Raw genomic sequence first — 12,817 nt, forward strand, 5'->3', positions numbered from 1 at the left:
GGTCATTTTCAGGTTGGCAGGCTGTAACTAGTGGGGTGCCGCAAAGATCAGTGTGTGGGCCTCAGCTATTTGCAATCTATATTAATGACTTAGATGAAGGGACCGAATGTAATGTATCTAAGTTTGCTGACGATACAAAGATAAGTGGGAAAGTAAGCTGTGAGGAGGCTGCAAAGGGATATGGACAGGTTAAGTGAGTAGGAGATACGGTGGCAGAAGGAGTATAATGTGGGCAAATGTGAGGTTATTCACTTTCCTCGCCTGCTCCCCCCCCCCCCCCCCCCCCCCCCCGATCCTGCTCTCCCAAAGCAGTTTGGCAAACATGGGTGCGTCACTACGTTTCCAATGCCACCATGTTTCACCTTTGTGTGGCCGATGACATCACCAGCTTTAGCACTGGAGGAAGAATGGCCCATAAGTCAACATCAATGCTGTTTCATGATTTAAAATCATTTCAATAGCCTCGTGGCAATCCTTTATTTGCCAAGCTGCTGAATTGAGAATCTGTTTATTTTCCTTTTCAGTCAACATTTACAGTGCTAAGTGGCAAGCTGTGCTACATATTAAATGGCCAAATATGAAGACATTGCTTCTTTAGGGCCTCTGTAATATTCAATGATGTACCCTGCTTTCAAGCAAAATACCACTCTGCATAAATCATCTTCCTCCCCGACCCCCACCCCCCGCCGCTTTCTCTCCGTCTTTCCCCCCCCCCGCCGCTTTCTCTCCGTCTTTCCCCCCCCCCCGCCGCTTTCTCTCCGTCTTTCCCCCCCCCGCCGCTTTCTCTCCGTCTTTCCCCCCCCCGCCGCTTTCTCTCCGTCTTTCCCCCCCCCGCCGCTTTCTCTCCGTCTTTCCCCCCCGCCGCTTTCTCTCCGTCTTTCCCCCCCGCCGCTTTCTCTCCGTCTTTCCCCCCCCGCCGCTTTCTCTCCGTCTTTCCCCCCCGCCGCTTTCTCTCCGTCTTTCCCCCCCGCCGCTTTCTCTCCGTCTTTCCCCCCCGCCGCTTTCTCTCCGTCTTTCCCCCCCGCCGCTTTCTCTCCGTCTTTCCCCCCCGCCGCTTTCTCTCCGTCTTTCCCCCCCGCCGCTTTCTCTCCGTCTTTCCCCCCCCGCCGCTTTCTCTCCGTCTTTCCCCCCCGCCGCTTTCTCTCCGTCTTTCCCCCCCCGCCGCATTCTCTCCGTCTTTCCCCCCCCCGCCGCTTTCTCTCCGACTTTCCCCCCCCCGCCGCTTTCTCTCCGACTTTCCCCCCCCCGCCGCTTTCTCTCCGTCTTTCCCCCCCCGCCGCTTTCTCTCCGTCTTTCCCCCCCGCCGCTTTCTCTCCGTCTTTCCCCCCCCCGCCGCTTTCTCTCCGTCTTTCCCCACCCCCGCCGCTTTCTCTCCGTCTTTCCCCACCCCCGCCGCTTTCTCTCCGTCTTTCCCCCCCCCGCCGCTTTCTCTCCGTCTTTCCCCCCCCGCCGCTTTCTCTCCGTCTTTCCCCCCCGCCGCTTTCTCTCCGTCTTTCCCCCCCGCCGCTTTCTCTCCGTCTTTCCCCCCCGCCGCTTTCTCTCCGTCTTTCCCCCCCGCCGCTTTCTCTCCGTCTTTCCCCCCCGCCGCTTTCTCTCCGTCTTTCCCCCCCGCCGCTTTCTCTCCGTCTTTCCCCCCCGCCGCTTTCTCTCCGTCTTTCCCCCCCGCCGCTTTCTCTCCGTCTTTCCCCCCCGCCGCTTTCTCTCCGTCTTTCCCCCCCGCCGCTTTCTCTCCGTCTTTCCCCCCCGCCGCTTTCTCTCCGTCTTTCCCCCCCGCCGCTTTCTCTCCGTCTTTCCCCCCCGCCGCTTTCTCTCCGTCTTTCCCCCCCGCCGCTTTCTCTCCGTCTTTCCCCCCCGCCGCTTTCTCTCCGTCTTTCCCCCCCGCCGCTTTCTCTCCGTCTTTCCCCCCCGCCGCTTTCTCTCCGTCTTTCCCCCCCGCCGCTTTCTCTCCGTCTTTCCCCCCCGCCGCTTTCTCTCCGTCTTTCCCCCCCGCCGCTTTCTCTCCGTCTTTCCCCCCCGCCGCTTTCTCTCCGTCTTTCCCCCCCCCCGCCGCTTTCTCTCCGTCTTTCCCCCCGCCGCTTTCTCTCCGTCTTTCCCCCCGCCGCTTTCTCTCCGTCTTTCCCCCCGCCGCTTTCTCTCCGTCTTTCCCCCCCCCGCCGCTTTCTCTCCGTCTTTCCCCCCCGCCGCTTTCTCTCCGTCTTTCCCCCCCGCCGCTTTCTCTCCGTCTTTCCCCCCCGCCGCTTTCTCTCCGTCTTCCCCCCCCCGCCGCTTTCTCTCCGTCTTTCCCCCCCGACCTCTTTCTCTCGGTCTTTCCCCCCCCCCGCCGCTTTCTCTCCGTCTTTCCCCCCCCCGCCGCTTTCTCTCCGTCTTTCCCCCCCCCGCCGCTTTCTCTCCGTCTTTCCCCCCCCCGCCGCTTTCTCTCCGTCTTTCCCCCCCCCGCCGCTTTCTCTCCGTCTTTCCCCCCCCCGCCGCTTTCTCTCCGTCTTTCCCCCCCCCCGCCGCTTTCTCTCCGTCTTTCCCCCCCGACCTCTTTCTCTCGGTCTTTCCCCCCCCCCCCCGCCGCTTTCTCTCCGTCTTTCCCCCCCGCCGCTTTCTCTCCGTCTTTCCCCCCCGACCTCTTTCTCTCGGTCTTTCCCCCCCCCGCCGCTTTCTCTCCGTCTTTCCCCCCCCCGCCGCTTTCTCTCCGTCTTTCCCCCCCCCGCCGCTTTCTCTCCGTCTTTCCCCCCCCCGCCGCTTTCTCTCCGTCTTTCCCCCCCGCCGCTTTCTCTCCGTCTTTCCCCCCCGCCGCTTTCTCTCCGTCTTTCCCCCCCCCGCCGCTTTCTCTCCGTCTTTCCCCCCCCCGCCGCTTTCTCTCCGTCTTTCCCCACCCCCGCCGCTTTCTCTCCGTCTTTCCCCACCCCCGCCGCTTTCTCTCCGTCTTTCCCCCCCCCGCCGCTTTCTCTCCGTCTTTCCCCCCCGCCGCTTTCTCTCCGTCTTTCCCCCCCGCCGCTTTCTCTCCGTCTTTCCCCCCCCCGCCGCTTTCTCTCCGTCTTTCCCCCCCCCCGCCGCTTTCTCTCCGTCTTTCCCCACCCCCGCCGCTTTCTCTCCGTCTTTCCCCACCCCCGCCGCTTTCTCTCCGTCTTTCCCCCCCCCGCCGCTTTCTCTCCGTCTTTCCCCCCCCGCCGCTTTCTCTCCGTCTTTCCCCCCCGCCGCTTTCTCTCCGTCTTTCCCCCCCGCCGCTTTCTCTCCGTCTTTCCCCCCCGCCGCTTTCTCTCCGTCTTTCCCCCCCGCCGCTTTCTCTCCGTCTTTCCCCCCCGCCGCTTTCTCTCCGTCTTTCCCCCCCGCCGCTTTCTCTCCGTCTTTCCCCCCCGCCGCTTTCTCTCCGTCTTTCCCCCCCGCCGCTTTCTCTCCGTCTTTCCCCCCCGCCGCTTTCTCTCCGTCTTTCCCCCCCGCCGCTTTCTCTCCGTCTTTCCCCCCCGCCGCTTTCTCTCCGTCTTTCCCCCCCGCCGCTTTCTCTCCGTCTTTCCCCCCCGCCGCTTTCTCTCCGTCTTTCCCCCCCGCCGCTTTCTCTCCGTCTTTCCCCCCCGCCGCTTTCTCTCCGTCTTTCCCCCCCGCCGCTTTCTCTCCGTCTTTCCCCCCCGCCGCTTTCTCTCCGTCTTTCCCCCCCGCCGCTTTCTCTCCGTCTTTCCCCCCCGCCGCTTTCTCTCCGTCTTTCCCCCCCGCCGCTTTCTCTCCGTCTTTCCCCCCCGCCGCTTTCTCTCCGTCTTTCCCCCCCCCCGCCGCTTTCTCTCCGTCTTTCCCCCCGCCGCTTTCTCTCCGTCTTTCCCCCCGCCGCTTTCTCTCCGTCTTTCCCCCCGCCGCTTTCTCTCCGTCTTTCCCCCCCCCGCCGCTTTCTCTCCGTCTTTCCCCCCCGCCGCTTTCTCTCCGTCTTTCCCCCCCGCCGCTTTCTCTCCGTCTTTCCCCCCCGCCGCTTTCTCTCCGTCTTCCCCCCCCCGCCGCTTTCTCTCCGTCTTTCCCCCCCGACCTCTTTCTCTCGGTCTTTCCCCCCCCCCGCCGCTTTCTCTCCGTCTTTCCCCCCCCCGCCGCTTTCTCTCCGTCTTTCCCCCCCCCGCCGCTTTCTCTCCGTCTTTCCCCCCCCCGCCGCTTTCTCTCCGTCTTTCCCCCCCCCGCCGCTTTCTCTCCGTCTTTCCCCCCCCCGCCGCTTTCTCTCCGTCTTTCCCCCCCCCGCCGCTTTCTCTCCGTCTTTCCCCCCCCCGCCGCTTTCTCTCCGTCTTTCCCCCCCCCGCCGCTTTCTCTCCGTCTTTCCCCCCCGACCTCTTTCTCTCGGTCTTTCCCCCCCCCCCCCGCCGCTTTCTCTCCGTCTTTCCCCCCCGCCGCTTTCTCTCCGTCTTTCCCCCCCGACCTCTTTCTCTCGGTCTTTCCCCCCCCCGCCGCTTTCTCTCCGTCTTTCCCCCCCCCGCCGCTTTCTCTCCGTCTTTCCCCCCCCCGCCGCTTTCTCTCCGTCTTTCCCCCCCCCGCCGCTTTCTCTCCGTCTTTCCCCCCCGCCGCTTTCTCTCCGTCTTTCCCCCCCGCCGCTTTCTCTCCGTCTTTCCCCCCCCCGCCGCTTTCTCTCCGTCTTTCCCCCCCCCGCCGCTTTCTCTCCGTCTTTCCCCCCCCCGCCGCTTTCTCTCCGTCTTTCCCCCCCCCGCCGCTTTCTCTCCGTCTTCCCCCCCCCGCCGCTTTCTCTCCGTCTTTCCCCCCCCCGCCGCTTTCTCTCCGTCTTTCCCCCCCCCCGCCGCTTTCTCTCCGTCTTTCCCCCCCCCGCCGCTTTCTCTCCGTCTTTCCCCCCCCCCGCCGCTTTCTCTCCGTCTTTCCCCCCCCCGCCGCTTTCTCTCCGTCTTTCCCCCCCCCGCCGCTTTCTCTCCGTCTTTCCCCCCCGCCGCTTTCTCTCCGTCTTTCCCCCCCCCCACCCCCCCTCCCGGCCCTGCCACTTTCCAACACCCTCCCACCACCCCCCCCCAAATTTTTCAAATAGGAACATAGGAACATGAGTAGGCCATTCAGCCCCTCGTGCCTGCTCTGCCATTTGATAAGATCATGGCTGATCTGTGATCTAACTCCATATACCTGCCTTTGGCCCATATCCCTTAATACCTTTGGTTGCCAAAAAGCTATCTATTGCAGATTTAAATTGAGCAATTGAGCTAGTATCAATTGCCATTTGCGGAAGAGAGTTCCAAACTTCTACCACCCTTTGTGTGTAGACATGTTTTCTAATCTCACTTCTGAAAGATCTTGCTCTAATTTTTAGACTGTGCCCCCTACTCCTGGAATCCCCAACCAGCGGAAATATTTTCTCTCTATCCACCCTATCTGTTCCCCTTAATATCTTATAAATGAAAATATATTTACAATGTAAAAATGACTTCTATTTTAAAATCAGACTTTTAGCATCTGGTTTGCAATTTTAGAAATTTGAACAAAAAAGACAGCCATTCACAACCTCCTTTCTCATATTTAAGGGGCCCCAATTGTTCAAGGATTTGCTGTCAAGATGCCCAAAACATTATTTTCTCTAATGTCCCTTGTATTTTATTTTTCAACATTTACTTTGTGATCTTTTTAGCTATGCTTACTTGAATTTTGTCTTTATTCTCCCAGTATTGCCCGCCCCTAACTCTTCAAACTATTTTTCCCTTCATACTATTTTTAACCTCCCACTGTAACTATTTGGGTCTAGTCTTAATAGTTTTCCTCTTCTAATCTCCCTCCTTCTCTGTCTCATGAAGTCAGCAAGTTGACTCCTTGCTGGAGCATGGTTCCATGGGGACTGCGGACATTCTGGTGGCAATTATTAATATGTCAACCTAGATAGTGAGTGCCCGTACACTATTTAATCACGAGGGGCATCACAACCGAATTGAATCCTGTCCGTACACTTGCACTTCTAGCAGGAGATGCTGGATATTGATCACGAGCAGGAATCCTGGCCAATTTTGCGCTCCCTAACTCAGCAGCATCAAGGCCAACTGCAGCGCTATTACTATTACTGGAATTGAGAGCAGCAAATAGACCAGAAATGAAACCTGGGAACTTAACTTTTAGTATCATATCAGCTTCTACATCGTATTAGAGTCATATGCACCTCCAAGATATATTAAATACTTTCCATTCCAATGGATGCTGGTTGTGGTTAAGCATTATGTTTAATTCTTGAGTTGTCTCATTTATTATTCTGTCGCCCAGTCATCCGACACCATCCAAAAACACAACACCTGTTCCACATGAACGCTGACGACACCCAACTCTACCTCACTGCCACCTCCCTCGAACACTCCACTGTCTCTGATTTGTCACATTGCTTGTCCGACATCCAGTACCGGATGAGCAAAAATTTTCTCCAACTAAATATTGGGAAGACCGAAGCCGTTGTCCTCGGGGCAACTTCGGGCCACCTTCAATGATTTGTGTACGTATACCCCCATATCTCTCTGTTCCTGTTCCCTGTTTAGAATTGCCCTTTAGTTCACATTGCCTTTCCTCATTCTTCCTACCGAAATGTATCACTTCGCATTTTTCTGCGTTAAATTTCATCTGCCACTTGTCCGCCCATGCCACCAGCCTGTCTATATCCTCTTGATGTCTATCACTATCCTCCTCACTAATACACTTCCAAGCTTTGTGTCATCTGCAAATTTGGCAATTGTGCCTTGTACACCCAAGCCCAAGTCATTAATATATATCAAGAAAAGCAGTGGTCCTAGTACCAACCCCTGGGGAACACCATTGTACACCTCCCTTCAGTCCGAAAAACAGCCGTTGACCACTACGCTCTGTTTCCTGTTACTTAGCCAATTCTGTATCCTTGCTGCTCCAGCCCCTTTTATTTCATGGCCTTCAATCTTGATGACAAGTCTATTATGCGGCACTTTATCAAACGCCTTTTGAAAGTCCATACACACCACATCAACTGCATTGCCCTCAACTACCGAGCTTAAACTAACTGGCCTGTAGTTGCTGGGTTTATCCTTACACCCTTTTTTGAACAAGGGTGTAACATTTGCAATTCTCCAGTCCTCTGGCACCACCCCCATATCTAAGGATGTTTGGAAGATTATGGCCAGTACCTCTGCAATTTCCACCCTTCCCTCAGCAACCTAGGATGCATCCCATCCGGACCGGTGAGTTATCTACTTTTAAGTACAGCTAGCCTTTCTAGTTCCTCCTCTTTGTCAATTTTTAGCCCATCCAGTATCTCAAGTACATCTTCCTTTACTGAGACTCTGGCAGCATCTTCTTCCTTGGTAAAGACAGATGCAAAGTACGCATTTAGTACCTCGGCCATCCACTCTGCCTCCATGAGTAGATCTTTTTTGGCCCCTAATTGGCCCCACCTCTCCTTACTACCCATTTACTGTTTACATGCCTTTAGAAGACTTTTGAATTCCCTTTCATGATGGCTGCCAGTCTATTCTCATATTCTCTCTTTGCCCCTCTTATTTCCTTTTTCACTTCGCCTCTGAACTTTCTATATTCAGCCTGGTTCTCACTTGTGTTGTCAACCTGACATCTGTCATACACCCCTTTTTTCTGTTTCATCTTACTCTCTATCTCTTTTGTCATCCAGGGAGCTCTGGCTTTAGTTGCCCTACCTTTTCCCCCTTGTGGGAATGTACCTATACTGTACCTGAACCATCTCCTTTTCAAATCCTTCCATGGCCTCGCCCCTCCCTAACTCTGTAATCTCCTTCAGCCCTACAATCCTCAGTTGCCGAGGCCCTAAGCTCTGGAATTTCTTCCCTAAACCTCTCCACCTCTTTACCCCTGTCTCCTTGTTTAAGACACTGCTTAAAACCTACTTCGTTGACCAAGTGTTTGGTCATCTATCCTAATGTCGTCTTCTTTGGCTGGGTGTCAATTTTTGTCATCTTATGCTCCTGTGAAATGCTTTGGGAGGTCTTACTACATTAAAGATGCTATATAAATGCAAGTTGTTGTTGTCTCCTGCCCCTTTAAAACTTCATCCTGTTTTTCTCAGAGGTATCGTACCTCCTTTTGTCCTTTGTCCTTTGCCCTCTGCACTGAACGACCGCTCATCCTCGATGCTTTCAAACTTCATCTCAGCTCCTCTTGCCCCCCTCTTCTGAATTCACTGACCTCATGTCCTCGCTAAACTCTCCTACCCATATTCATGGCCACCCTGCCTCCACCTTGCCATCTTCCGTGGCACCTCTATTCCATGGTCTTGATCACAGATAAGTCCATCTCTGATCACTTCCTTGGAAAAAATTCTCCCCAGTTGCACTTGCAAACTCTGAACTCTTTAGCCTTTGGCCCTCCATTCACCACAATACTTCTGCAGCTATTGATCTGCTCAATCATTCCCACAACTGTGCCTTTGTTCCCAGCCAAACCCTAACTGTCTCCAACCCTGGTCATTTCCTGGGTATCCATCACCATCCACATCCCCCTCCCCCCCCCCACTTCCAAACCATTTCCTGCTGTGTCTGTCCCTGGAAAAAAAAACTCTCCCGAGTCACTTACAACTGCACTTTCTAAATCCCAACTGTCTAAACTTTGGCCCTCCATTTTCCACCGTACTTCTGCAGCTGTCGATCTGCTCAGCCGCTTCCTTACGTCCACCTTTGATGCCCTTGTTCCCAGTAACACCATTACTTTCTCCCATTCCGATCGATCCTCCTGGTATGGCCCCCATCTTTACTCCCTCAAGTCCAAGAGGCGCAGACTTGTATCTGACACACAACTGGTTTAGCCATTCATCATCAGAGGTGGCTGGAGCACAACAAGCGATAGGACCTCACTCTCTGCCAAACCCACACACTACTCCTGGATCATCCTAGAATGAAATGATAAAACCCCGGCTTCTTTTAGTCACAACCAACCATCTCCTTAAACACGTCTGCTGCCCCTTCCACCGTCATCTCCAACAAGGTGCAAGGAGCTCATGGGTTTCTTTGTCACTAAGATTAAGACTATCTGCTCAGCTGCCTCTTCTGTCCTCCACAGCCCCAGTTCCCCTTGCCCATCCTTGCTTACTGTAGTTTTTCTCCTATGTCCCTTCGTGCCCCCTCTGAACTCATTTTGTTCACCACCTGGTCCTTCAACCCCATTCCCACTAAACTGTCTTTCCTGGCCCTGTGCAAGCAGACATTGTAAATGGTTCCTTCTCCTCAGGTACTGTTGGCCTCCCTCTCAAAACCGCTGTCCTCACCCTCTCAAAAATCCAACCCTCAACCCCTCTGTCCTTGCTAACTACTGCCCCTATATGTTGTTACCTCTCACACTGTAGCCACTTTTTCCGTAACTCCATGTTTGAAGCTCTTCAGTCAGGTTTCTGTCCATACCACAGCACTGAAATGGCCCTAACTGAAGTTACAAATTACATCTTCTGTGATCGTGATTATGGTGCATTATACCTTCTCGTCCTCTCTGCAATCTTTGACATGGTCGACCACACCATCATGCACCCTTGCCTTTCCTCCATTGTCCAGCTCAGTGGCATTGCCCTTGCTTGGTTTCACTCTTAACTATCTGATTGTAGACAAAGCACCTCCATCAATGGCTTCGCTTCCCATCCCCGCATATTTACTTCCGGAGTCCCCCAAGGATCTATCCTTGATGTCTGTTTCTTCATCTACATTTTGCCCATTGGAAACATCATCTGCAGACATGGGTTCAGCTTCTCTGTGGACACTGACAACACTCAGCTCTACCTCTCCACCACCTCTCTTGACCCTCCACTGCTTCTGTGTTGTCAGACCGCTTGTCCGATATCCAGTCGTAGGTGAGCGGCAATTTCCTCCAGTTTAACATTGGAAAAATGGATATCATTGTCTTCGACCCCTGTCACAAACTCCATACCCTCGCCATAAATTCCATCTGCCTCCCTGGACTGTCTCAGGCTGACCCAGACTGTTTGCAGTCTCGGCGTCCTATTCGACCCTGAGCTGTGCTTCCCGCCATATTTCCTATCCATCACAAAGTCTGCCTATTTTCACCTCTAACATCAGCCGCCACACTCATTCATGCCTTTGTTAGCTCCAGACTCAACTATTCCAGTGTTCTCCTGGCCGACCTCCCACCCTCCATAAACCTCAGTTCATCCAAAACTCTGTTGCCCCTATCCTATCCTGCACCAAGTCCTAGTCACCTGTCACCCCTGTCCTTGCTGGCCTACACTGCTTTCTGGTCCCCCAACACCTCCAATTTAAAATTCTCATCCTTGTGTTAAAATCGCTTTATGACTTCATCCCTCCCCATCGATGTAACCTTCTCCAGCTCCCTTTCAAACACTCCTTCCCTCTGACTCCAGACATTTGCGCACCCCTCCCTCCCTTCGCCGCACCATTGGCAGCCATGCCTTCAGTCTGTCACCCAAGCTCTGAAATTCCCACTATTAAACCCCTCGGCCTCTTCACCTCCCTCACCAACGTTTAAGACCCTCCTTAAAACGCACTTCTTTGACCAAGCTTTTGGCCACCCCTCCTAATATCTGTTTCTTTGGCTTGGCTTTCACTTTTGTCTTCTTATGCCTCTGTGAAGCACCTTAAGATGTTTTTCTGCACTAAACGTGCTATATAAATGCAAGTTGTTGTCTCCCATTTATTTCAAATTACAAATGTTTTTTTAAAAAATTGACATTTGTGACATGGGAGCATATTGGAGCTAAATTAGAAATACAGATTGTGGGTATTGCAACCTTTTTGTTTGGAGATCTTGTCCTTATACAATATTGAACAGACAGGAGCATATCCTGTCAAATTTAGGAGTTTAGGGGAGAATAAGTGAATTATTTTTTAGCACCCCATCACACCTACCATGTTCTTAGTGGTCTTGATATACAAATTCTCATTTCTTTTGTTTCTGTCCTAGCAAATTCCCAAGATGATTTTGTAATCTAATGCATATTTTATCATCTGCTAAGGACCAGATTACAGTAGTCAAACATAACTAGGTGTTAGGAACGTAATTCTTTTAATTCTAAGATGAATATGCATCAAAATTGCTCAAAGCAAGCGTAAGCTTACACATTTGCCCTGGAACTGAGTATTGCAGTAGGTTAACGCACTGTCCTTCCTCTGGGACCTGGGTTTGAATCCAGTCCCAACTGAGATGAAAGTCTCAAATGAGCAAAACGTTTTCTGGTGGATGTGGATCTATGGCACAGAATTACTGCCATTTTCAGATAGACAACGAAGGAATATATTAAATGTTCATCAGTGTAGTATGGTTAAAGCAGACTGCCGTAGTAAGAAGGGGGTTTTATTTTTTGAATAGTGAGTTGTACTGACTTGGAGGCGCCCAATGTTGACATTCGGTGTGCAAAGCTTTTAAATCCCCAGCAATGATCTGCCTAATCTGACCACAGGAATCATCAAACCCATGTAAATTAATTGTGTTAAAAGCCATGGAACTTTGAGACTCGAACGATCAACTGTATTCGCTATTGTCATGTATTTGTTCGGAAATATTTTATGAATCGGATTATTTGTCTTTTTCATTGATCAAACAGCATTGAAAGTTTTGAGTATATCGGATATCCACTTTGCAAATGCACAGTCTGTATCAAGAAGATTTTCAAAGCCTTCTTGGAAGTATTTTTCAAAAGAAAACTGTTTAGAAGGAAAAAGCTAAAACATTTTAAGGCTGAAATACATAATAACTTTAAACTTTCCCCTTCAGATACATCGGGCCAGAATATTCTGGTGCTCTTGAACAAATGGAAGATGCCATGAAAGAGTATTACACTTACACCGGTGAGCTGATGCCATTAAGTTCCCAAAGTATTGGACAGCTTGTAGCCATCAGTGCTGAAGAGGACTCTTGGTTAAGAGCGCAGATTGTTGCAGTGGAAGCAGCAAAAGTCAAGGTACTGGCAATTATGTTTAGGTCAAAAATAATCTCTGAAAAGTTAGGGTTTTTCTGATAGTAATAGTTTATTTAAATCTCAACATCTTCTGTACTTTCCAATGAGGGAGGTTAGAGTTTTAAAAAATTGTTACTTAAAGGGGAAAGTAGGCTCAGGAGAATTTTTAAATGCATCCCCAGCTGGTACCATGGTTTCCTGCAGTCAAACAGCTCGAGAGGGGTGCTAAAGCCAATTTGAAGTTGAAATCTCCTCCGTTTCTAATATAGCCGCTCAAAGATGGAACTCCTGTTGTCACCGGAGCAGGAGACCCTGCTCGAGGATAAGAAAATAAAACCAAACATAAACAATGAAACTGTGTGACAGACATACAGACAGATAGAAAAAGATGAAGACTGAGGGATAAATAGAGACAGGTAGAGGAAAAGATGCAATTTTTTCTCATTTTTGTTACCACAACAACTCCGTTCTAGAAGACATTATGGGCCCGATATTACCATGGCGGCAGGTTTGCGGCGGGGGGTCGATTGGGCGCGTGGGTAACGCGCCCGGTGAAATCAGTCTGCTCCGCACGCAATCGCAGGCTAATTGGATCCACTTACCTGTTCTTCCGGGTTCCCCGCTGCGCGGCGGGCGGACTGCGCATGCGCAGTAAGGTCTGTCAGCTGGCGGAGCCCTATTTAAAGGGGCAGTCCTCCACTGACTGATGCTGCAGGAAATAGGAAAAATTACAGCATGGAGCAGCCCAGGGGGAAGGCTATCCCAGGTTTAATGATGCCTCACTCCAGCTCTTATTGGATGGGGTGAGGGGGAGGACAGAGATCTTCCCCCCGGCGGGTGGGAGGAAGCGGCCTGCCTCTGCCACCAAGAAGACCTGGCTCGAGGTGGCAGAGGAGGTCACCTGCACCTCCAACATATCGCCCACCTGCATACAGTGCAGGAGGCGCTGCAATAACCTAAGTAGGTCAGCCAAAG

General features: G+C 52.3%; 1 protein-coding gene across 2 annotated transcripts in view; it reads left to right on the top strand.

Moving 5' to 3' along the window:
* Positions 1 to 12,817, top strand: part of LOC137321109 (tudor domain-containing protein 7-like) — a 128,051-nt gene that overhangs the window by 88,413 nt on the left and 26,821 nt on the right. For both annotated transcript variants that reach the window (XR_010962712.1, XM_067983318.1), the window contains exon 8: positions 11,659 to 11,845. Coding sequence is in view for 1 of the 2 variants with exons in the window: in XM_067983318.1 (XP_067839419.1) it covers positions 11,659 to 11,845 (187 nt within the window). In the remaining variant the exon portion in view is untranslated. The remainder of the gene's footprint in view (positions 1 to 11,658; positions 11,846 to 12,817) is intronic.

This window comes from Heptranchias perlo, chromosome 4, assembly GCF_035084215.1.
Source record: "Heptranchias perlo isolate sHepPer1 chromosome 4, sHepPer1.hap1, whole genome shotgun sequence".
Taxonomy (NCBI): Eukaryota; Metazoa; Chordata; class Chondrichthyes; order Hexanchiformes; family Hexanchidae; genus Heptranchias; species Heptranchias perlo.